This window comes from Carettochelys insculpta, chromosome 2 (genome assembly GCF_033958435.1).
Source record: "Carettochelys insculpta isolate YL-2023 chromosome 2, ASM3395843v1, whole genome shotgun sequence".
In the NCBI taxonomy this organism is placed as follows: domain Eukaryota; kingdom Metazoa; phylum Chordata; order Testudines; family Carettochelyidae; genus Carettochelys; species Carettochelys insculpta.
Genome location: NC_134138.1, coordinates 279,074,692 through 279,099,688, shown reverse-complemented (window position 1 = coordinate 279,099,688; position 24,997 = coordinate 279,074,692). Strand labels below are relative to the sequence as shown.

The window sequence follows — 24,997 nt, the reverse complement described above, 5'->3', positions numbered from 1 at the left end:
AAAATAAGTACTTTTCTAGCCTTTCATGGTGTCAAGTATCGGAGGGGTAGTCGTGTTAGTCTGGATCTGTAATAGCAGAGAACAACAGATACTCTGATGAAGTGAGTCTGTGCTCACGAAAGCTCATGCTCAAAACTTTTCTGTTAGTCTATAAGGTGCCACAGGACCCTTCGTTGCTGTTTCTAGCCTTTGTGGCTGCAGAGAAACACTTGAAAACAGGAACAATGAAAATTAAAAATCCCACAGTGAGCAAATTAAAAAAAAAACCCAACAATTTAAAAAAAACCCTCGTTATTTTTGGAGCCTCATTCATGATTTTTGAATACTTCAGGTTGGTGATGCTGCGTACAGTATCTTTTCAAATGCTGATTAACCAAATGCACTTGCATTAGAATGCTAATGCTGATCCTAAAACTCTCCTTTATTAATTAAAGATGCTGGAGTGACAGTGTGCTGAAAAACTGTCTTGTAATTCAGTGTGGAACTCTGTTACATTGTTTCAGGTCCATTTCGTCAGCCAGAAATCATTTTTAATGAAATTATTATTTTTACACTAAAAAAATACAAAGTAAAATTTTCATATGCAAATTTGTTTTTCACCGGGGCATGTTAGAGTGCAAAAGGGTTACTCTGAAATTTTGCGTGCTGGGAGAACTGTTTAAAATTCAAAACTGATAAGAGTGAGTGAGAAATTTATTGAGTATTTTTCAAACCTTTACCAGAAGCTCATTCTATTTCTACTGAAGTCAGTGGAAAGGCTGTCAGTAAGGTTAGCTGGTCTTTTAAAGGAGGTCTCAGGTGCTGCTCTGCCCTATTCCTGGCTTCTGCGCAGAACAGAGGCATTCTGGGATGGTAGTTCCAAGGGCATGTGAGAATTGTAGACCCTGCAGCAGAGCATTCTGGGAAAAGGGGCAAGACTAGAAGGCAATAGTGAGAGACCTGGAGGGAGCACGGCTTCTTGCAGACATTTCCACTGAGACAGGAAACCCCGGAGGAAGCCAGTGCTGTGGAGCATTCGGGATAGACTGCTGCAGCAAGTCTGAGGGGAAAGCGTGAATAGAAGGAATTCTCTTTAAAGTAGTTTGAAAACAGTTGCATGAGAAACTTGGATAAACCAAATGGACTAAAGAACTAGAGACCTTACTAGTTCAGTTTTCTTGGCACTGAACCACATTCCCCTGTTATTCACACCCTGGCTGTTTCTACACATGCCATTTTCTCCAAAAGTGGCATGCTAATAAACAGCCCAAAATATGCTAATGAGGTGCGGATGTAAATTCCCAGCACCTCATTAGCATAAGGTCACATGATTTGGAGCCTGGAAGAAGCTCTTCCGGACTCCAAAACAGTGTGTAGAAGCGCAGCCTGTGGGGGATCTTCCGGAAGGAAGTACTCCTTCCAGTGGTCCCTTCTTCCTGAAAATTTTCAGGAAGAAGGGACCTCTGGAAGGAGGACTTCCTTCCAGAAGATCCCCCAGGAACCGCGCTTCTACACGTTGTTTGGAGTCTGGAAGAGCTTCTTCCGGAATCCAGATCATGTGACCTTATGCTAACGAGGCACCGGGAATTTACATCCACGCCTCATTAGCATATTTTGGGCCATTTAAAGTGGCATGTGTAGAAATGTCCCCTGGCTGCAAATGAAGTAGGAACAAGCCCCACTGGCCGAGAACATAAGAACATAAACTACTGGGTCAGACCAATGGTCCGTGCAGCCCAGTACCCTCGCTTCTGACAGGGGCCAATGCCAAGTGTCCAGAGGGAGTGAACAGAACAGGGGATCATCAAGTGATCCCTCCCCTGTTGCCCATTCTCAGCTTCTGAAAAACAGAGGCTAGGGACACCATTCCTCCCCATCCTAACTGATAGCCACTGATGTACCTATCCTCTAGGAATTTATCTAGCTCTTTCTTGAACCTTGGACTTCACAACATCCTCTAGCAAGGAGTTCCACAGGTTAACCATGCACCGCATGAAGAAATACTTTCTTTTGATTTTTTTATATATACTACCTATTAATTTAATTTGGTGATGTGTTACACTTGTGTTGCAGATAGGAGTAAATAACTCTTTTTCAATTCACTTTTTCCACAGCAGTCACAATTTTATAGACCTCTCTCATATCCCTCTTTAGTTGTCTCTTCTCTAAGCTGAAAAGTCCCAGTTTTATTAATCTCTCCTATTATGGCAGCTATTCCAAACCCCTAATCATTTTTTTGCCCTTTTCTGAACTTTTTCCAATGCTGAGATATCATTTCTGAGATAAGGTGACCACATCTACATGCAGTATTCAAAATGTGGGTGTACCATGGATTTATATAGTGGCATTAAGATATACTCTGTCTCATTCTCTATCTCTTTCTTAGTGATTTCTAACACTTCATCTGTGTTTTTGACTTCTGCATACATTAAGTATATGATCTGGAGAACTCTCCACGATGACTCCAAGATCTCTCTCTTGAGTGGTAACAGCTAATTTAGCTCCTGTCATGCTATATGCATAGTTGGGATTACGTTTTCCAATGTGCATTACTTTGCCTTTATCAACATTAAAATCTACCTGCCATTTTGTTGCCCAGTCACCTAGTTTGGTGAGATCCTTTTGAGGCTCTTCACAATCTTCTCTGGACTTAACTATCTTGAGCAGTTTAGTGTCATCAGCAAATTTTGCCATCTCACTGTTTACCTCTTTCTCCAGATCATTTATGAACATGTTGAATAGGATTGCTCCAGTGCCAGCCCCTGGGAGACACCCCTAGCGACCCCTCTGTGTGCTGAAAATAAGTAAACCCACACTCACCTCCGACGGTGACCAGCACAGAGCTGTAGGTCTGCCCCACCAGGTTGGAGGCGGTGCAGGTGTAGAGCCCGTTATCCACCTGCTTGCAGAAAAGGATCTTCAGCACAAAGTTCTCCTGTTCGTCCTCATACACGATGTGCCGGCGCCCCTCTGTAATCACCTCGCCATCCTTCTTCCACACGATCTCCGGCTTGGGCTCTCCTGTCACGTAGCAGCTCAGCTTGGCATGTTTCCCCTCCGTCACGTTGAAGGTCCGTGTCAGCACCCCGAAGGTGGTGTTGCGGGCCGATTTGGCGGTGAGGCTGGCAGCCCTCTCGTAATCCCGAGAAAGGCTGAGGCCAATACCAGACAGCCCCTCTGTGGCTGAGTACGTTGAGGCAGCCATGGGATCGGGGGCAGTCAGCGTGGACATGTCCATTTTCCTGATTTCCTCACGCCTCTTCTGCAAGTGAGACAGCAAAGAAGCAGTTTTGCCATAGCCTGCATCTAGACAGCTGCTGCTTGGATTGTAAGAACCATGTGCATCCACCACCAGGGTGGCAGTGGCACTGGCAGAGCCAATGGGGTTCTCCGCCCGACAGAGGTATGTCCCACTGTCCTCCAACTGAGCACACTGGATCTTGAGAGCATTTGACTCCCCGAAGGATTCCACCCGGAAGCGTTTGGAGTCAGAACCACTCCCCACGTGTCTCCCGTCTTTTGCCCAGTTCACAGAGAGGGGTGAGCTGCCCTGGACTTTACATTTGAACGTAACGTCATCTCCCAGGGTCACTCTGATGGAGGAGGGTTTCTGGATGAAGTAAGGGGCCGATTCCATCACCGTTGTCTCCTCCCCAACTTTGATACTGACCGCAGTGAAAGCTTCCCCTATGGTGTTCTTGGCCCTGCAGATATACTGGCCGCTGTCTTCGAAGGTCAGGTCATAAATGGTTAGCCGATACAGATCGCCGTCTTCCACCATTTTAAACCTTCCCCCCGACTGGATGGGGAGTTTATCTTTTTCCCAGCTCACCACCGGGATGGGATTTCCCACAATCTGGCAGCTGAGGGTGGCATCCTTCCCCACCGACACCATGAAGGCCTTGGGTCGAGTCAGGAACCTTGGGGCTCCACTGAAGGAACTGTAATCCATCTTGGTTTCCTAGGAAAACAGAAGGACCAAGAGAAAGCTGATATACATGTGGGTGAATGAAATGTTTGCTTCATCTTGCAGGGATGCCAATAGACTTACCATGTGATGCAACAAAATGAGCAACAGCTAACACTTTACAGCATTTCCACCACCAATTTCACATTATCGGTCAGCCCGCTTCAGGATTGTTACTGATCTTTTACAGACAGTTCCTTAGTTCAGGAACATAGATACGTACGTGAGAGGACAAGTGATTCCTACCACTGAAAGAATCATGGGACGAAATAAAAGGGCCTGAGCTGGTGGTGAGCTTAGGGCAGTGTTTCTTAAACGACGTTACACAGAACCCTGCTGTTCCATGAACAACTTGCTGGTGTGCCACGGCTGCATAGAAACGAGCAACGACTTGTGCCTCATGTATATATGAAAACCAGTTAGGATGTTACTTCTTCATTGCTATGGTGCCTGATTGAATTACTCCACTTTGTTTTACTGTGTATGTTGCTGTTTGCTCTTTTTCGGTCTGCCAACAATTTGTTGAAGAAAATTTTCATAGCTATTCCACATAAAGAAAATATTACGGTTTGGTGTTCCATGGTCTCTGGAAGCTTCAGAAACACAGGCCTAGATGATGGTCCCTTCCGGCCTTAGACTCTATGCACTAGCAAAACAAAGCAGCACTAATGGGTTTTAATTTGTGCACTCTTTTGTTTTGTTTTACCCAAGAACAGTGGGAATCTGACAGCCAAAACACCTCTCCCCAAACTTTCTTCTCTTCACATCCACCTTTACATCTGTCTTTGCTTCATCTCTCAGCTGGTTTTCCATCTCCCTTTTCCTTACCCTTTCCCCTTCTACCTCTCTTTTCATCCCACCCCGTCCCTCTGCTTTACTCTTCCTCCCTTTTACACTCCTTCTCCCATCCACTGGTCTTGTCCTCTGTGGGTCGCAGTACAGAACGCCAAGTCTACCTACTACGAATGGCCTGAGGACATTCCCCCCAGCAGGGGACAGAGTTTGGAAGGACCACCATGCCAGTCTGGTGTGTTATTGGTGACATCCTCTTCATTCTTCTCTTGCTATTTAAGGCAACTATTTAACTCTGAGTAATTCCTCTCTAAGAATAGGTAGTGAATGGCAGCCACCTGCACTGCCTATAGAAAATGCAAAGTAACAGGCTGTGCATTTTCCAAGGTGACTGTACATTTGAATCCAAATGAACGTCAGGTTGCTCATAAAGCTTTGGCTTAAAGCTCTGGGAAAGATTTCTCATTCGGTGCCTGCCTGCTTGGCGTGGCCCGGAATGCTTGCTATTGCTGTACAGTCGCTCCCAGCTGTTCAAAGACAGACCAGCAAAGGGAAACTAATTTAAGTCCTGCTTGCAACTAAGGGTCAGGACAATTCTGACACTGTCCTGCCTTGAGAAAGGTAAAAGCAGTTAGCAGAAGCATGGGTCATTATGGGGTAATATTCACATGTACACCTCTGCAGAGCAATGTTACAGATATTAACTCATCTGAACTTCCCTGTTGGGTCCCCAAGATGTGTGTCCCCCAAGAGTCCCCTCACTTTCCTTTGCCAGCCCTGGCACAGATTCCTGGCCAGCCGTTTCTCTGCTTCTGGGGTGGGGTCTTTTCTTCCTAAGTGGGAAAGAGCGAAGGAGCCTCCTTCATCCACCTGGCTTGCCTACGTGGGGAGGGCTACTGAGCTATCTAACGGGCAGCGATAGCAAATTGCCACTGAGTGCAAGAGTGGGCCCTGGATTAGCACAGGGTATAGAGAGCACGCTTGCTAGCTGTGGGATTCTGGAGGGGACATCCTACCATGGTTTTAAGCACATGATGGCTGCAGATCTCAATTCAATATGCGTCTATATTGACTGACTCTGTCTTGTCATGCCAAATAGCCCTTCCCTGCAGGGGATGCCAGTCCTCATGAAGCTCTGTTTGAAGCTCTTGACTAGTGATCATCACCAATCTGTCTATGTCCTGGATTTTTTTACCTCCAGATTCCCACCCAAGGCAGTTCAGTGACTGGCACAGTGGGCTGCTCATCTCCGTAATGCCGAAAGGAAACATTAGGCAGCCGACAGGACAGAAATATCCTCTGTAATCCTGCTGCATGTTGGCCACCAACCCTCCCACCAAATCACCCAATGACAAAGGCTCTCAGGGTCTCCCTCTCCCCCCCACACCCCCCGCACATTGGTAATCAGGAGGACCAAAAAGCAGCATTAGTTTCCAGAGAATGATTCACCATTTGTACAGCTGCTTTCTCCCCACCCCCGCCCTCTCTCCTCTGACTCATATTTCAATGCTGACATCAGTTCCAAAATCAGCAAAACTTTCTGAGCAAGGAATCAGGACTCATGGGTTCCACGCATGACCTTGGGCAAGTCGCTTTGGTATTCCATGCCTCGGTTTCTCCTTCTACTGTTTGTCCGCCTTAATCATGAGGATTCTAAAATCATCACGTTCCTGCTGTGTTTGTACAGCAGCTAGCACCACTGTACTATAACGGTGCTGGAAAAGAAAAACAAATCAAGTGTATCTGTTTCCAAGTTAGAGAACAAAACACCTGGCTCCCAGAAGCAATTAAACATTGGTAAAGTGTTAGGAAATCATTAGATAAATAAATGTGCATTCACATGTCCAGTAATTGTACTAATGTACTTACTATTATTATTATTAATGAATGGGGAAACAATAAAGCTATCTTTCAGACTCTGGGAAGGCCTTGTAAGACCACCTAGAGCAAACAATTTACGTCCTCTTCCTTTCACACACAAACATGACAATGATAATACTGTTCATAATAAGATACTATTTTCTCTTCATTCCTGCAATGTGCCACTGTTCAAGTTCATTGAAAACTTTCTGTCTGGCAGCAAATGGTTTTTTGACAAAACACAAACTTTTGGGATTAAAAATATTCTTTTCTGCTGAAAATTTTCAGGATTTCATCACAACCCCCCATTGATTTTTTCAAATATTTGGCCACCAAAAATGGAAGGTTTTCAGTTTTAAAGTGAAACGTGTCCGTGTTGCCACTCCCAATGCCAAATAAGTAAACAAACATTTTAAAATGCAACATAATTAAGTGCATTCACCTTTCCATTTTGGAACAAAGAAATGTTGCCAAAAATTTTCTATGAAAACATTTGCACTGACATATTTCATACGGGAAAAAAAGTGCATTTCCTGACCCACCATAGTTGCTGCTTTCTGCTGGACCAAATGTTTTACCAGCTCCTGTCTGCAGAACGACCCCATTAGCTGCAGCCAAACAAAGATGCAAACCCTAAAGCTACTTCCCCGGACACATGAGTCCGTTTTATACTCGTGTTAGAAACCTACTTACATTTCCCTCCTGAGTCAGTGAGAAATGCAGGGCATCATAAAACAAAACACTGCTTGGCTAAAGTACACATAAAGGACCATGTCTCAGACTGGCCTGTATGTTTGTGCAGGAATCTTCACTTGTGCAAATGGATGATGTCTGCTCCAGTGACTCAGGCAGGTATCCAGGGCACAGCATGCGCTGTTGGGTTGGAAAGGGCTGCTTTCTGTCGGGAGTGGAGGCATTCAAGGCCTGAAAATCGGTCAAGCCCTCCCGACTGGCAGGAGGGTTGGGGCCGAAAAGGACGGTAGCCCTGGGACCCTGCTATTCAAAGGGTCCTGGGGCTCCAAGCCAATGTTCCCATTAATTATTTCTGTCCCAAAGCTAACTTTGTGTGCTAGATACAGTATTTTGCAAGAGATGGCAGTTCTTTCCTGAAAGAGCTAAATGTTGATTTAAATCGTTCAAAGGTGTTTTGGGCACAGGACAGCGAAAGCTGAAATCTGCAGAATCACAGAACTCTAGAACTGGAAGGGACCTCAAGGGGTGATCACATCCAGTCCCCTGCACTCACAGCAGGACCAAGCACCATCTAGCGTCTCTACCCGACCCCTGACAGATGTCTGTGTAACCTGCTCTTCAGTATCTCCAGGGATGGAGATTCCACAACCTCCCCAGGCAATTTACTCCAGTGTTTGACCACCCTGACAGTTAGAAAATATTTCCTAATGTCCAACCTAAACCTCCCTTGCTGCAGTTTAAGCCCATTGCTTCTTGTTTTATTTTCCTACTTTTCTCCCTCCTCCTTCCAACACCTTTTAGGTACTTGAAAGCCAATATCATGTTCCCTCTCACTCTTCTCTTTCCCAAACTAAATAAACTCATTTCTTTCAATCTTCTCTCATAGGTCGTATTTTCTAGACCTTTAATCATTTTAGTTGCTCTTCTCTGGACCCTCTTCCATTTCTCCACATTTTTCCTAAATTGTGGAGCCCAGCACTGGACAGAATACTCCACTTCAGGGTTAATCAGTGCAGATTTTTCAATTCTATCATTAGTTAGAATTATAATATTTGATATTTAATCAGTCACCAAAATGCAATTTTTGTAAAAAGCAGTTTGATTACCTACTCTTTGGGAAAGGGACTGTGTGTTTGTCCTATGTCTGTACAGCCCCAAGCACTGGGCTTGGATAAGGGCCCCTAATTACTATGTGAATACAAATAAATAATAATGCACATATGCTTATGTGTAGAGGGTGCTACACAAGTCATTGGTTGCCATTGCGTTGTCAAGGGCTGTGCCCTCAGGTTGCTCTGTTCAGGGGCCTGGATGTGCTGGAATCATGAGGATTGGATCTGGGAAGTTTTCAGGTTGTAGCATGCCGTCTGAAGTCAATAGCTGGGTCTACACTACAAAGTTCTGTTGACAGAAGAGTACTCACGCTGCAAATCCATTCTGTCTAGTCTGTCGACAGAATGCAGCCTTTTCCCCAGCAGAGGTCTGTCATGAACATAAAGTCTAGTATACCTAGACTTTAGTAAAGCATTTGATACGGTCTCGCATAATATTCTTATCAACAAACTAGGCGAGTCCAACTTAAATGGGGCTGCAATAAGGTGGGTGCATAACTGGCTGGCTAGTCGTACCCAGAGAGTAGTTGTTAATGGTGCTCAATCCTGCTGGAAAAGCATAACAAGTGGGGTTCCGCAGGGGTCTGTTTTGGGACCAGTTCTGTTCAATATCTTCATTAATGATTTGGATATTGGCATAGAAAGTACGCTTATTAAGTTTGCAGATGATACCAAGCTGGGAGGGGTTGCAACTACCTTGGAGGATAGGGTCATAATTCAGAATGATCTAGATAAATTGGAGAAATGGTCTGAAGTAAACAGGATGAAGTTTAATAAAGATAAATGTAAGGTGCTGCACTTAGGAAGGAATAATCTGTTTCACACATACAGAATGGGAAAAGACCGTCTAGGAAGAAGTACAGCAGAAAGGGATCTAGGGGTTCTAGTAGATCACAAGTTAAATATGAGTCAACAGTGTGATGCTGTTGCAAAAAAAGCAAACATGATTCTGGGATACATTAGCAGGTGTGCTGTGAACAAGACACGAGAAATCATTCTTCCGCTCTACTCTGCGCTGGTTAGGCCTCAGCTGGAATATTGTGTCCAGTTCTGGGCACCCCAATTCAAGAAAGATGTGGAGAAATTAGACAAGGTCCAGAGAAGAGCAACTAGAATGATAAAAGGTCTGGAGAACATGACTTAAGAAGAAAGGCTGAAAGAGTTGGTCTTGTTTAGCTTGGAAAAGAGAAGATTGAGGGGGGACATGATAGCGATTTTCAGATATCTTAAAGGGTGTCATAAGGAGGAGGGAGAAAACTTGTTCTTCTTGGCCTCTGAGGAGAGAACAAGAGGCAATGGACTTAAGCTGCAGCAAGGGAAGTTTAAGTTGGACATTAGGAAAAAGTTCCTAACTGTCAGGGTGATCAAGTACTGGAATAAGTTGCCAAGGGAGGTTGTGGAATCTCCCTCGCTGGAGATATTTAAGAACAGATTAGATAGATGTCTGTCAGGGATGGTGTAGATAGTGGTCGGTCCTGCCGTCGGGGCAGGGGACTGGACTCGATGGCCTCTCGAGACCCCTTCTGGTCCTAGTGTTCTATGACCACACTAGGCATAGTGCCTCTGTCGACAGCTTCTGTCCACAGAAAAGTAGTCTAGACCAGCGGCTCCCAAACTTTTTGGCAGCACGTCCCCCTTTTGATTTCTGAGAAACCCTCACGCCCCCCCCACCTCTTCTTTACCATCATCCAACCCCCCTTTTAACAAAAACTGCAATTCGTAATTTAAAATAAACACAAAAACTTGATATAAAAATGTTGCTTAAAATTAAAAACAAGCACAAATAGTTTTTCTTGGCCCCTCAAGGGTGCCTGGTGCAGCCGCAGCTGGCCAGCTGCCTGAGCCTCGTGCCAGCCACCAGGGCTGCCTGGTGCAGCCGCAGCTGGCCAGCTGCCTGAGCCTCGTGCCAGCCACCAGGGCTGCCTGGTGCAGCCGCAGCTGGCCAGCTGCCTGAGCCTCGTGCCAGCCACCAGGGCTGCCTGCGCCAGCCACCCACTCGCCTCAGATCTGCGCTGCCAGAGCTGCCTGCCTGAGCCCTGCACCGCTGGGGCCAGCCACCTGCCCACCTGCCAGTTGCTGAGGCCAGCAGCATACCCCAACCCCACACTGCCCAGGCCAGCCGCCCTCCAGCCGGACCACCAGAGACCCACATTGCTGGGGCCAGCCGCCCAGCTGCCAGCCCGAGCCACATGCTGCTGGGGCCATCCGCCCTACCCAGCCATCTGAGCCCTGCAATGCCGGGGCCAGCCGCCCAAATCCCATGAATCCTGCAAGCCAGCTGGCCACCTGAGCCCCACAAGCCTTGCGAGCCACCCACCCAAGCCTCTCCCTTCCCACAAAGCCAGGAACTCCCAGCCCCTCATCTAACCCCATCCTCCTCCCCTCCAACCCACACTCACCTTTGCACGTGTGTCTTCTCCGGCTGTGCCAAGTCACCCACATAAAATGGCAGGGGCTGAGAGTCAGAAGCAAAGGATGAGGGGAAGGATGGGGGGGCTGGGTTGCCCCACGCTTCCCCGGCATTTCTTCATGCCCCCCCCCCCGGTTTGGAAATCATGGTATAGACACTCCAGGATGTCCTCTGTCAACAGACAGGGCTTCTGGATCACCGGGCAGCCCTGTTTGCAGAGCTTCTGGTTGGCTCTTCTGTCGACAGAGGGCTGGGCAGTCTGGCAGCTCTCTGTCGACAGAGGGAGCTCCTGTTAGATGTGGACGTGTTCTGTAGACAGACGTTCTGTTGGGAAATTTCTGTAGATAGTGACTTCTGTCGACAGAACTCTGTAGTGTAGACGCAGCTAATAGGAATAGGAGGGTTAGGGCACATTTTTAAATCTGGGAAGTTACAAGCAGCTTTTCCTACTCCTACATTCATCCCTGACAACACCTGCACTAATTGCATGGAGACACTTGACAAATGCAAATGAAGGACATTAAGTGCTGCTATATATTCTGGCAAAAAAACAAAATGGTTGAACTTGGGGCATTAAGGAAAGTATTAGACCTGGGCTTGGCTGTTTGCTGCCTGCTAGCTTGCAACGTTGCTACCAAAAATGAGAGCTGCTCAATCAAACAAACTGGACAGCTATTGTATTAGAGTGACAGGCATCATAGCCATGAGGTCTGGTCGATAGCTGGATTGATACTCAGAGAAGACAGGCTCTGGGCACCATGCAGTGGTAACAAGTGTGGTGTCTCCTACAGCCCAGCCCATGGAAAAGATCAACAAAGGGTGCGATCCAGACCCTTCCACAACTTCACACACAGCGTACCTATGTTGCAAACACCACACTTGGTCTCACAGATGCTGGTACTACTGGAACTAGACTTTGACTAAACTTGATCAAGTGAAGTCAGCTTCAAACGCCCATTTCCATTCATCTTGTAAAATATCAATTTTACATAGTCAGTTTCACCTCCCCCGTTCAGCCTGGGGGCAGGGCCCACAACTTCTTCTATATAGTGCTATCCATGAGCACACAGAGGGTTAGTTTGGCTGTACGTTAAAGTGTTTAACTGGACGTATAGACATTCATCTATTTGGATTTTCATTATTTGGCAATACAGGTACTGTGGTTTTCCTTTATTGTCCTTTTTTAAAAATAAAAACAACCAAAACCACCATGAAACAGGCCAGTTACCCCCCATGACCTCACGTATCTCAGGGCAGGTCTACACTAGATCATAAACTCGATCCTAGATATGCAATACCAGCATTGACGGGGGAGTCCCTATTAGGTGTGGATGTGTTCTGTAGACAGAGGCTCTGTCAGGAAATCTGTCGACAGTGACAGTAGTTGCAAAGCTGGAACCGATGTAACGACAATCGATCACTGGCCGTCATCACAAGAAACTCCTCATAATAATGAGGAGTACAGGGGTCAATTGTCAACCCTGATAGTTTGATTTCATGTGTCCCCACTAGGTGCACAAAATCAAACCACAGAAAGATCGACCCTGCCTGGATAAGTGTTGATGTGCCCTTAGTAACATCATAAATCTAATCACAGCTAATCAACCACCCACTCAGTCCCCACCCCACCCCACCCCAGGGTAACCCATCCCTACACTACACATCTCTCCACACAAGGGAGAAAGCGTGAGTCTTTTAGCACACACTGAAGGGTAACATACATGGGCAGTTCCGGACCTTGGGTGAGTTGCTGGTCCCATTGACATCAATGGCAAAGCTCCCATTGACTTCAGAGGGGTCACAATTTATCTCAGCAACAAGTGAGCTGAGAAAGTCGAGAGCCCAACAAGAAGCGCCCTGACAACCACTTTACCAAGACAACAAAAAGTCCTGTGGCAGCTTATAGACTAACAGATATTTTGGAGCGTAAGCTTTCGTGGGCAAAGACCCGCTTCATCAGATGCATCTGCATTTGCATCTGACAAAGTGGGTCTTTGCCCATGAAAGCTTACGCTCCAAAATATCTGTTAGTCTATAAGCTGCCACAGGACTTCTTGTTGTTTTAAAGATACAGACTAACACAGCTGCCACTCGGATACTTCCACTAAGGAGCATCAGCTCAGGTCGTCCTGCAATTGCACTGCGTCCCAGGAAGCATGAGGTGACAGATGGGCTCTTAGGCAGGTCTCCTGTTTTGTAGATCTAACCCACCAGCTTTGAGTCAATCTGTCAGTGGCCAGTACAGGCCACTGAGCAGGAGAAAATGCTCATGGAAAGAGATGCCGCTGACTCCTTGCTGTTAAGGCAGTGAGTTTCTTTCTGCAGGTGCGAGGCTAGGCTGCTCAATTGCACTAAGGGTACGTCTACACTAAGGGGCAGATCAAAGCTGCCACAGTCCATCTTCCAGGGCTTGATTGAACAAGCCTGGCAGGAACAGGCTAAATTGGAACCTTGGGGTACCCCAGTCCTGTCGCCAAGGGTCAGGGAAGTCCATGCGAGAGTTCCACCCAATAACCTCCCACAGTGGGGCTGGGCTGGAAATTCGACCTAAGATAGTCAACTCCAGCTATGAGAAGTCGACCTATCTTAGGTCAAATTTCTTTCCTCGCATTGACCTGCCCTCAGTTATCCACTGAGAAACCAAAACTGTTTCTCTGGTTAATAAATAGCACTGTACCTAGTCAGGTGGACCTTTGCATCAGACCAGCACCAACCAGTGGCTACATACATTAATTAGAACAATGACTGAACCGATCCCTGGCCTTTCTATAACCCTTCTTTAAAGGTGCACTTAGAGTTGTCAGGTGGCCAGTCCAGAGCCCTCTCCCATACCCTGAACCCCAGCCCCCAGCCCAGAGCCCATACCCCACTCGCTGCCTCAACCCACAGCCCCCTCCCATGCTTCGAATCCCTCAGCTCCACCCACCAGCCTGCAGCCCTCTTCTTCCCCCAGAACACCTCACCCCCAGCCCCACCCCAGTGACTACACCCCCAGCTGGAGCCCTCAACCCCTCCTGCATCCCAGCCTCCTGCCCTGCCCCAGTGAAAGTGAGTAAGCGTAAAGGACCGCCACAGAGGGAGGAGGAGTGTGGTGAGCAGGGGGTGTGGCTTCTGGGAAGGGGTGGGGCTATGGTGTTCAGTTTTGTGTTATTGGAAAGCTGGCAATCCTAAGTATAGTGACAAGCCAGGCCCACCTCAGTCCAGTCCTTATCTCTCTTTATTCTCCCAATGAGTAAAATCATCATCACTGTCTGATAACCATAAAATGACACCTAGCTTTTTATGAGACTTTTCATGCAAAGCTCTCAACCTACTTCAGAATCACAAATGCGGTTATTATCCCCACATGCCTGGGAGGTAGAGAAGCACAGGCTGAACCTCTCTAATCTGGAACCCTCTTGTCCGGCAACATCCATAATCCAGCATGATTTTAGTTGGCTGGACAACCACTTATCATTGGTGTGGCCAAGTTTTGTGTGGTCCCATAAAGTTTGTTTACAGCCACCAGATCTGGCTCTCGGTGTTCTCTGCTGTTGTTTAGCTGTAGTTTACCCCTAAAAGTCTCCTTAGAGTGCAGTAAGCCGTGGAATTTTTGGTAGTGCTGCTAAACAATATTGGCCTCCTGTGGTCTGGCAAATTCGTCCAGCTTCGAGAAAGGTTCAACCTGTACCATTACCCCATTTTACAGGTGAAAAACAGAGGCACAGAGAGGTTAATGGATGTGCCCAAGGTCACACAGGAAGTCTGTAGTGGAGCAAGGAACCTAACTCTGCAAAGCTACCACCCGATTCACTGGAGCTGTACAGAACCACACAGCCTCCCACAAACCACCCTTTCTCCTTTCACCTTCAATTTCTTTTTGTTTGCTTTTGTGTGATGTGCGCTATAAAATCCATGTGCTGGAAATGTGATTAATACATAGAAACTGAAGCACTGTGAAAATACTGGTTCTGGTCTTGTTTCCGGTTGCTAGTATTTTTGTATATGTCCTATGAATTGGCAGCTAGAATTCATTTGGTTTGTTATAAGAAAATAGATGGAAAAGCTTAATAAACACGCACAAGAAGACGTGGATGTGTGCCTATATGCTAAATGAGGGCTCAGTCCAATAAGCTGGACAGCATGCGCAACTCCCATTGCACTAAGCACCTGCAAGCATTAGTCATAGAATCAGAAAAAACTGTCCTAGGGTTTTTACTTTTTTAGCAATATACTTCCTCCTGGTCTTGCTCTGTAACCCATAGCAAAGGGGACAAAACTAGCATGACAGAAATGGGCTGGGAAATGCCTAAAGGGGGTTAGGAGCATTGGCACAATACAGGAGTAACTAGATAAAATTCTCTGGCTTGTCATATACAAGAGAGCTACTTCTACCCTACAGAGATCTTTTGAAGGAAGCCCTTCTGGAAGATCTCTTCCAAAAAACTTCCTGGCCACACACACAAAAGCGGATCAAAACAGTGATCTGCTCTTTTGAAAGAGAGAGTCCACACAGCCCTTGGTCTTTCGAAAGAATGGCCAGGGATCAAACACTCAGGCCCCTGGAGGACTACTCTTTGAAAAAAAGGGCCCATGGAGCATCTACACACGTCTGCTTTTGAAAGCAGTTTTCAGAAGGGGTGTTCTTCCAGCAACACGAAAGGACGAGTGGTTTCAAGAGGAGTGTCCCGTACTTTCGATTTACTTTCGGAAGAACACTTTTTGTGTGGAGACGCTCCACTGGATCTTTTGAAAGAGCCCCCTTCTTTCCCAAAATCTTTCAAAAGAACTTGCTAGTGTAGACGCGGCTGAGGTTAGCTTAGCCCAGGTGTCAGCAATCCCTGGCACAGATGCCAAAAGCAGCCCATGAGCTGACTTCCATCGGCATGCAAGGCAGGAACTCAGCCCCATCCTTCCTCACCCATGAAGCCAGGAGCTTGCTCAAAGTCATGGCACCTGTGGTTTAATAAAAGACCAGCTAAAGCTACCAACCACCGTCTAAACCGTAAAGCTCTGCACCTTTATTTATTAATGAAGCTGGTGGAAGTAGGACTACTAATGACTTTAAAAAGTATTCCCGGCCCTCAGACCGTACGTAGAGCTCAAAAGGTCAAATTTCGGCACTGCACCTTCGACAGGTCGCTGATCTCTGGATTCGTCCACCACCCTTCTAGCCTTCACATCTATCAATGTATTAAACAAGTCCCAGCGAGAATCCAGGTGTTTCCGAAATCTGAGCTGCATTCCAAACTCCTCGCCTCTGTGCGTGTCATGCTAAGGGCACAGAAAAGCTGAGGAAACACTGAAGGATGGAAAGTGAAAAGGGTGTATGTCAAAACCATATGAGACACCCTAGCTCTCTCCCCAGTGACGTGCCCAGCAGTTCTCAATGGCTGTGTCTACACGTGCCCCAAACTTCGAAATGGCCATGCAAATGGCCATTTCGAAGTTTACTAATGAAGCGCTGAAATGCATATTCAGCGCTTCATTAGCATGCGGGCGGCAGCAGCGCTTCGAAATTGACGCGCCTTGCTGCCGCGCGGCGCATCCAGATGGGGCTCCTTTTCGAAAGGGCCCCGCCTATTTCGAAGTCCCCTTGTTCCCATGAGCTCATGGGAATAAGGGGACTTCGAAGTAGGTGGCTTCCTTTCGAAAAGGAGCCCCGTCTGGACGCGCCGCACAGCGGCAAGGCGCAGCAATTTCGAAGCGCTGCTGCCGCCCGCATGCTAATGAAGCGCTGAATATGCATTTCAGCGCTTCATTAGTAAACTTCGAAATGGCCATTTGCATGGCCATTTCGAAGTTTGGGGCACGTGTAGACGTAGCCTATAAGAGCAGTCAAGTATCAGTGTGATTGTGAGGTGTTGTGAGGACTGAATGATAACGTCCAATGAAACTCATCCTGAGAGAAATACGTGTGTTTGTTATGCACATGTGTAACCAGGAGCTACCAACATGTTAGTCAAGTGTGAGTTGGACGTCTGAACCTAGCTCTACAAGGTAAGTGACATGTTGCCACCTCCTGAGGGCCTAAATCCCTCTATACCGCCTATTTTCAGGTGCCGCGTTGTTTGCCTGTTAGTTTGACTCGTGTCCTTGTTATCTGTCTCACTAATCTGACCTACACCATCCTAGAGAGGTACCTAGTGCACCATCATGTCTGACATACCCCAAGTTGGGTAGTAACATGAGAGGATTTCCTGTTTATAAATCAGCTCTTTATTAAGAGACCTCTTTACATGGGTGCTCCAGCGGCAGCTAGCATTCTAGCCATGTGCCCACAGGCTGACTTCTGGGTGTCTCCTCCAAACTCTTCCCTCCTGCAACCTGTGCTCCTCCCTCCAAGTTCCATGCATCTTGCTACATAGGATTCAGATCCTGGAATTCTGAGTCGGCTTTCGCTCCGCCCTTTGAAAAGCCAATGGAAGTTAAGCCTGAAAAAGGCCAGTAATTCTTTATTTTTTACCCCCCTGTGGTAGAACCTGTAACAATCCCAAGTGTTCAAAATCATGAGATTAGCTGAAAATCAGCTTTTTAAAATATTAAATGTTGTGCCTTTTTCTTGTGACGTCTAATTTTTGAGACATTGAAGGTAACGTTTCAAAGCTCTTTGTAGCAGGAACTAGAAACTTACTTGAAAATAGCTAACTTTCTCCAGTAATCACCTGACTCTGGGAGCTGTGGCTTTCGGGAAAAAAAATGTCATGAGAGAAGATAAAACCAAGAGAGTTGGGAATGCTGTTCTTCTGTGATTCGCATGTGATTGTTTTATACAAAATCAACACATCATTAATTGAGCTGGGAAGAGAAGTTATGTGGGTAGTGAAGTAAAAAAGTGCTCATTTCTTTTTAAGTCTATAGAAGAGCTAATGGCAAAAGGCAAGGATCCAGCTGCCCTGTTACCCTCATGATCTCCCAGGCAATGAACAAGCTTTTACTAAACAAACAAACACACCAGAGCCCCAGTACAAGCATTCCACACCAGCTGCTAACTTAACTACCGAGATATTCAAGTGGCTCAGTAATCGATACCAAAATAATTTACTAGGTGATGAGCTTTTGTGGGGCAGACCCCCTTGTCCAGATCTAAAGAAGTGGGTCTGCCCCACAAAAGCTCATCCCCTAATAAATTATTTTGTTAGTCTTTGAAGTGCTACATGATTGCTGGGTTTTTTGTTTGTTTGTTTGTTTGTATGCAGACTAACATGGCTACCTCTCTGTTACTACCCATAATCAGTGGACAGGGCCAACCCAGTACACCAGAATTAAAATTACCACAAGATAACAGAGGGAGACATCTGAACTGGAATTCATTTGCAAATTTCCCTACCTTTGATATTCACAGGAATGGGCCACCCCCTACTTAATTTACTGCATCAGCTGGTTCTACTAGCAACAGATAACTTTCCCCCCACATCCCTGCTCTATAACCCTAACAATTCTATTTTTCTACTCCAATCTCCATCCGAGGCAGTGGGGTTTACCCAGAAAAGCTCATGACCTAATAAACTTGTTAGTCTCCAAGGTGCCACAGGACTGCTTGGTACTTGTGAAGCTACAGACTAACCCAGCTCCCCCTCAGAAACTATTTACCAGAATTGAAAGTGCAAGCCTGTCATTCACACTTGTGCAGGTGACCATGCATAGGGCTCTGTACACCACTCACCCCTTAGCTAAAGGATATGTAGGGACTTGTGTAGCTCATCTGACCCGGGGAGAATTTTACCCTAAAAGCTGTACGTGGGGCTGAATTCATTGCTGGACAAGTGCCAATTCACAGTTCACAGCTCAGCTCACATTTCTGCCATTTCATAGCAGGACTGGTATCCATAACTGACAGGCCAAATTTTCATCTCAGTTGCACTGGTTTAACTTGGGAGTAGCTCCACGGACGCCAAGGGAATTACAGATTTGCACTGTTGTAAGGGACAGCATGGCCTGGCCTCCTGAAAGATCAGCTAATGTGAGTGGCTGGAATGTCATTCCCCTTGGTTTTAATAACCTCAATGGCTGAGCCTCAGCTGCCTGAACGTTCTGGATACGAAAAAAAAATCAAATCAAACTGAACAAACACCCCCGGACCCCACACCTGCTGAGCTCTGAAGTATGTGCCTCACATTAAACATGTGAGCAGACCCTAGCAGTCAATCATAGAATCACAGAACACTAGCGCAGGAAGGGACCTTGAGAGGTCATCAGGGCCAGTCCCCTGCCCCCATGGCAGGACCAAGCACCGTCTAGAACACCCCTGATAGAAGATCTATCGAACCTGCTCTTAAATATCTCAACAACCACCCTAGGGAATTTATTGCAGTGTCTAACCACCCTGGAATGAGATGATTCACTTGTCCAAACTCATCTGCTGGACCAGGGCCCCCTCACCCTCACCCCTCTCTATCCAATGTTCTTTGCTTCTCCTGCCTTATACATTCTAGATCCTATAATGAGCTCCACAGAAGACCAGGTTTCACTCACACAGACCTCGTTTCAGGACTCACTCCTGCTAGGTGCTCAGCACCATCTCCCACTAGCTCACTCAGCGTCTTGCAGGCCCAAGCCCTTTTTTTAGCTGCTGAGGAGGGATCCATGCCTTTTATTCTTCTGTACAGAACATTGCCCTGAAAGCCATCACATGCGCTGACATGAGGATGCATAAATATATGGGAGCTCTTTAGGTTTGGGAATCGCCATTCCTGCCTCGTGGTAATGAAATAAACAGGGCATAGTGAGAGGGTCAGGGGGAGGGTTACTAGTGTAGCTTGCCGGGATTATAACCAGCAATCCAGGGGACTCAAACCCCACAGGTCTTGCACTCTTTGGTCCTAACATGAGCTGCTTGGCCGACAGCTGCAGCCTTTCTTTTTAAAACCAGCACAGTTCTAGCCCACGGGGCTGCAGTGAAATGATTGAAAATGTGACACTAAATATTCAGCAACCAGTAAACCAAGGGAAAGGTCCCCAACTTTGAGAATCTCAGGGGTTTCTATTGCCGTTTCATGACTGCCGAATGCTGGGGATTGGCAATATTGTAATGTGGCAAGCTAGCTAATCAACCACACACACACGATATGTCCCAAGCAAAACCCTAGGTCCCAAGCTACTCTGGATCCACATCTTAAACATGCAATGTAATGGGATCCAATGGAAATCAACTTTTAAACAACCAGGCCACCCCGAAAGTGTTGTAATTCTCCACGCAAAACACACAGGGAAAGGGCAAAAGAAATATCCCCTTTGTGACAAAGGCACTAATCACGACTGGGCTTAAAAAGGTGGACGGGATATCACGGCCATCACCCTCGACCCACTCCCTGAGCTGCCGCTCCTAAAATAGCCCCAGCTGTCAGACTCCATCTCTCCTCAGAGCCATGTGTAGAAATGCAAGCTGAGCATGGGGGGGCTGCTTGTCTTGGCACTGGCATGAGGACCGAGAGGAGCTCAGTGAAAACCTTACTGAGGAGAAAAGCAAGGCTTGATTTAAGCCTTGGAAATAAACTATACTAAACTAAAATCTCTCCCTCCCCACACCCAGCCCACCCCTCTCCCATCGCTCATCTCCACATCCACAAGTTATGAAGGTCAACCTTAATCCCCCGCGATTAACCTCTCCAACCCTACTTTTTCCAGCTTTCCACACCTCCTTTGGAGGTTGCTCTTTATTCTCCTGGTCGCCCAGGCAAAATACTCAAACGACACCATGCAAATACTGCTCGTGATGGTGTTTCCTTAACCCTTCAGCCCTGCGGTCCTTCCCCTCCAATGCCTTTAATGAAGCAACAATCACACAGCTGCCAAAATCATTTTCTTCCCTCCTCGGCCATGCTCACGTCCCTCTGCCTCCGTCAGACTGGCTGCTCTCAGCTATACACCTTCTGTGGAAGTTGAGGACCTTACCTGGAGTTTTGTCAGAGGCTGAGGAGACAAACAGCTTTCATCAGGGTGAGGCAAAGCAGATCCTTACTGAGCGACACAGATGGGAAAGGGGGAAAAAGAGGGGTGGGGGACATGGGGAGACCATCTGGGTCTTGGTCTCCCCTCCCCGCCAGTAAATAAAACAGAAAACCCAGTGAAGGTGGGAATTGCAGTAAAAGGTCCCCTTGTCCCCCTGGAGTGTCTCCGCTGCTTGGGGTTTAGGCTGTGTCACCCGTGGCCCCACCCCTCCCCCTGGCTGTCCTCCTCCACTCGAATTGCTGACGTGCTTTGCTCTCCTTCGGCCTCCCAGATCCAAAATAGCCCTGGGTGTCATTTACTGGCAAGATTAAATTTCCTTTGGGAGGGAGGCAAAAGGGCATCGTTCTAGGGACTTGCTCGGCCCAAAGACAGAGGCAAAGAAGAAAGAATCATCAGAGATGTGTGTGTAGGTGTGTGTTTGTGTGAAACAGGCTGGGGTGCGAAGATTTGTCAGGCCTGCTTCTCTGCTGTGTCTCCCAGAGCCAAGTGATAGCAGTTAAACAGGGACAGGGGACAGGCAGTTGGCAAGATTTCTCCACGTTACACGTTTCTGCTTTTGTGGGGGAAAAGGAGGAATTCCCTTCTGAGGTACAGTACATCAGATCAGTAACGAGGGTTTGCAGGGGAAAAGGCTCATTTTAGGGCTGGTTTCTTACACCAGGGACATTTGCAGAACGACAAATCACCAGCAAAGGAACAAAACTGACCCTGTCACTCTCTTTCCAAATTTTAAAGTGGGGTTTTGCTGTGAAATCTGACTGCAAAAGTGCGTCATGTGACTGCTGATTTGCTGCCTCCGGGATGTCTGGTCACACTGCCTCAGGTTACAAGAAAAGCATTATTTTCCAACGACTGCTTCCTCAAACACAGACTCGAACCCAAGAATTCATCTCAGCCAACAAAACAAAAAAGCAGTCAAGACAAACAAAATAATTGATTAGGTGAGGTTTTGTGGGACAGACCCTCTTCTTCAGACCATAGCCACACCAGAACAGACTCAATATTTAAGGCACAGAGAACCAAAAATAGTAATCAAGGTGAACAACGTGTGACTGCAGATGAAGATTTCACCGTTGGAACCTCTTCAGTTATCATGTTGTTGATGCACGAAGCCTGAATAGATTCCAGCTGATTCTTCCATCGCTGCACTGGCTGTGCATGGACAGCAGGAGAGAAAAGGAGTGAATACTTACCTGGAGCACTACATTAAGCAGCGGACATCCCATACACACACCCAAGACAATATGGGTTGAGTAAGAACGTGCTACTGTTACATAGCAATATTGCTGTGGCCAGATTGGTCCCAGGATATTTGAGCCCACAAAATGGATGAGGTAATATCTGTTATCGGACAACATCTGGTGGTGAGAGAGACAGGCTTTCAAGCTTCCCCAGAGCTCTTCTTCAGGACCTTCAATCAATAGACAAGGAATACACCTTTCAGGATAATGCCTGCGATGAGGCTCCTGAGCCTAGAAACCACTGTCATAGGGTATAGTTACAAAATGGCCTATGATGTAGTAAGTATCAGAGAGCTACTTGGGGGAGGGATAGCTTGGTTGTTTGAGCACTGGCTTGCTAAACCCAGGATTGTGAGCTCAATCAGTGAGGAAACCATTTAGGGGGGGTCTGGGGCAAATAGATTAAACAAAGCAAATATCTGTGAGGGGTGGTGCTTGGTCCTGCCAAGAGGGCAGGGGTCTGGACTTAATGACCACCCAGTTCTAAGAGATGTGTATCTCCAATTATAGGCGGGGACAGATAGCTCAGTGGTTTGAGCATTGGCCTGCTAAACCTGGCATTGTGACCTCAGTCCTTCAGGAGGCCATTTAGGAACTGGGGCAAATAAATGTCAGGGATGGTGCTTAGCCCTGCCAAGAGGGCAGGAGACTGGGCTAGATAACCTCCTGAGATCCCTCCCAGGTCTAGGAGATGTGCATCTCCAATTACACTTAATTATAAAAAAAGAGAACAAGAAGTCCTATGGCACCAAGTAGACTAACAGATATTTTGGTGTATTAGCTTTCTTGGACAAAGACCCACTTCCTCAGATGAATGGGAGAGGCCTGCTCCCAAGGCTATCTACCCAATCCCATACCACTGGAGAAATGGGGAGTTCTCCATGTGAAAAGGCCTTACTTGTCAAGGCAGTGGAATTGAACATTTCCCCAGTGATCCAATTAGCAATGATTGGATGAGCAACCACAAATCCTGATGGCCCTCAAAGTGGAAGCAGACGTCTCTCCCACCAGGGAATACCTAGGGCATGGCAAAAACAGATACAACGTTAAGTAAAGACATTGCTCTGCCACTTACACTATCACCATCACATATTCTGGGACAGTGTCCAGCTGTACAAATGGCCCGCATACGGCCTCATGCATCTGACGAAGCGGGTCGTTGCCCACGAGAGCTTATGCTCCAAAATGTCTGTTAGTCTATAAGGTGCCACAAGACTTCTTGTTGTTTACGATGTATTAGACTCAGGTAAACCACATGAAACTATTATCGTTATGGCTGAAGCCACCAGGTGGCTCTGTGACACAGAGGAGAACAAGGGTGGAGGGGTTTTTTTGTGGGGGAAGGGAAACTTGTGAACACTGTTTTGTCTTTGGAAGACCCCAGACAGCACGACTGGAGGAACTTCTGAGAGACCGAGAACACGTGAAGCTGCCAGGAATGAACCAGAGGAACCTGCTTCTCAACCGACAGCCGGCAGTATTCCCAGAGAAAATTGCTGTCCTGCCCATGAGGCCCCCAGAAAATAATATGTCCCCCCCTGCCAGATGGCCAGCAGTTGAGGAACCTGTGGAGCTGACAGAGTGAGACGCTAAGGCCATGAAGATGATTGGCAGATAGCTCAGCGGTTTGAGTGCTGGCCTGCTAAAGCCAGGGTTGTGAGCTCAATCCTTGAGGGGGCTTATCTGAGGCAAAGTGGGGGTGGGTGCTTGGTCCTGCCAAGAGGGCAGGGGCTTGGACTCAATAACCTCCAGGGGTCCCTTCCAGCTCTGTGAGATGTGTGTATCCCTCTTGTTTCTGCTGCATGTGGGGTGAGGATGCTTATTGTTTGCCTGCCACATGCTGGTGAACCACATGGACTCCAAGAGATGTGAGGCCTGGTATGCTAAGTACCCACCAGAAAACGGTGAAGGGAGCTGGAAAGGCAATATCCTAGGCCTTGGAGCCCTAACTACTCCCACAACACTTAGTTTCTAGCCTCAGCCTTCACTCAAGAACAACGTTACTAATTGACTCTAAGGGCCGAAGGCTTAAGCGAGGGAGTGGGCCAGAGCATCTTGTTACCAGGCTGTTTTGGATGGGGGACACGAGTTAGCAATTTAAAGCAGCCGACCTTTCCTTCCCAGTAGGGACTCGCTGTCTGGGGATTACAGGGATCATTGCTCCCCTCCCTACTGATTCTCCTGCTTCGTGTCCTACATAAGAACAGCCACACTGGGTCAGACCATAGGTCCATCAAGCCCAGTATCCTGTCTTCCAACAGTGGCCAATGCCAGGTGCCCCAGACGGAATGAACAGAACAGGTAACCATCAAGTGATCAATTCCCTGTCACCCATTTCCAGCCTCTGGCAAACAGAGGCTAGGAACGCCGTCCAGGCCCATCCTAGCTAATAGCCATTCATGGACCTATCCCCCATGAATTTATCTAGTTCTTTTTTAAACTCTGCTATAGTCTTGGTCTTAACAACATCCTCCAGCAAGGAGTTCCACGAGTTAACTGGGCGTTGTGTGAAAAATTATTTCCTATTGTTTGTTTTAAACCTGCTGCCTATTAATTTTGTTTGGTGACCCCTAGTTCTTGTGTTGTGAGAAGGAGGAAATAACCACCCTTCTCTATTTTCTCCACACTGGTCATGATTTTATATACCTTTATCATATCCCCCCTTAATCATCTTTTTTCCAAGCTAAAAAGTCCCAGTCTTATTAATCTCTCTTCATATGGCAGACGTTCCACATCCTTTATCATTTTCGTTGCCCTTTTCTGAACCTTTTTGTTGCCCTTTTCTGAACACAAAAGTAGAGAGGTCCATGAAAACTGGGCCTCTACCCTGGCCTTCCTCCCACCATGGTGGGTCTGCATCCCACCACAGTGCTGGAGACCTACCAGTTGCTTGTGGAGAAGCAGTGCTCAGCAGGTTGGGGGCCAAGTTGGAGCACCATGTGGTCCCTGCTGGTGAGGTGGGGAGGCGATCCCCTGAGGCTGCTGCAGCTACCAAACGTCCCCTGGCCCTCCC

The 24,997-nt window shown here is 47.1% G+C and overlaps 1 protein-coding gene across 4 annotated transcripts in view; it reads right to left on the bottom strand.

The window, feature by feature from the left end:
- OBSCN (obscurin, cytoskeletal calmodulin and titin-interacting RhoGEF) overlaps nucleotides 1-20,932 on the bottom strand; it is a 270,890-nt gene extending 249,958 nt beyond the window's left edge. For all 4 annotated transcript variants that reach the window (XR_012644111.1, XM_074985301.1, XM_074985298.1 and 1 more), the window contains exons 1-2: nucleotides 20,687-20,932; nucleotides 2,800-3,940 (exon numbers count right to left, since the gene is read on the bottom strand). Coding sequence is in view for 3 of the 4 variants with exons in the window: in XM_074985301.1 (XP_074841402.1) it covers nucleotides 2,800-3,931 (1,132 nt within the window). In the remaining variant the exon portion in view is untranslated. The remainder of the gene's footprint in view (nucleotides 1-2,799; nucleotides 3,941-20,686) is intronic.
- Nucleotides 20,933-24,997: the final 4,065 nt, after the last annotated feature.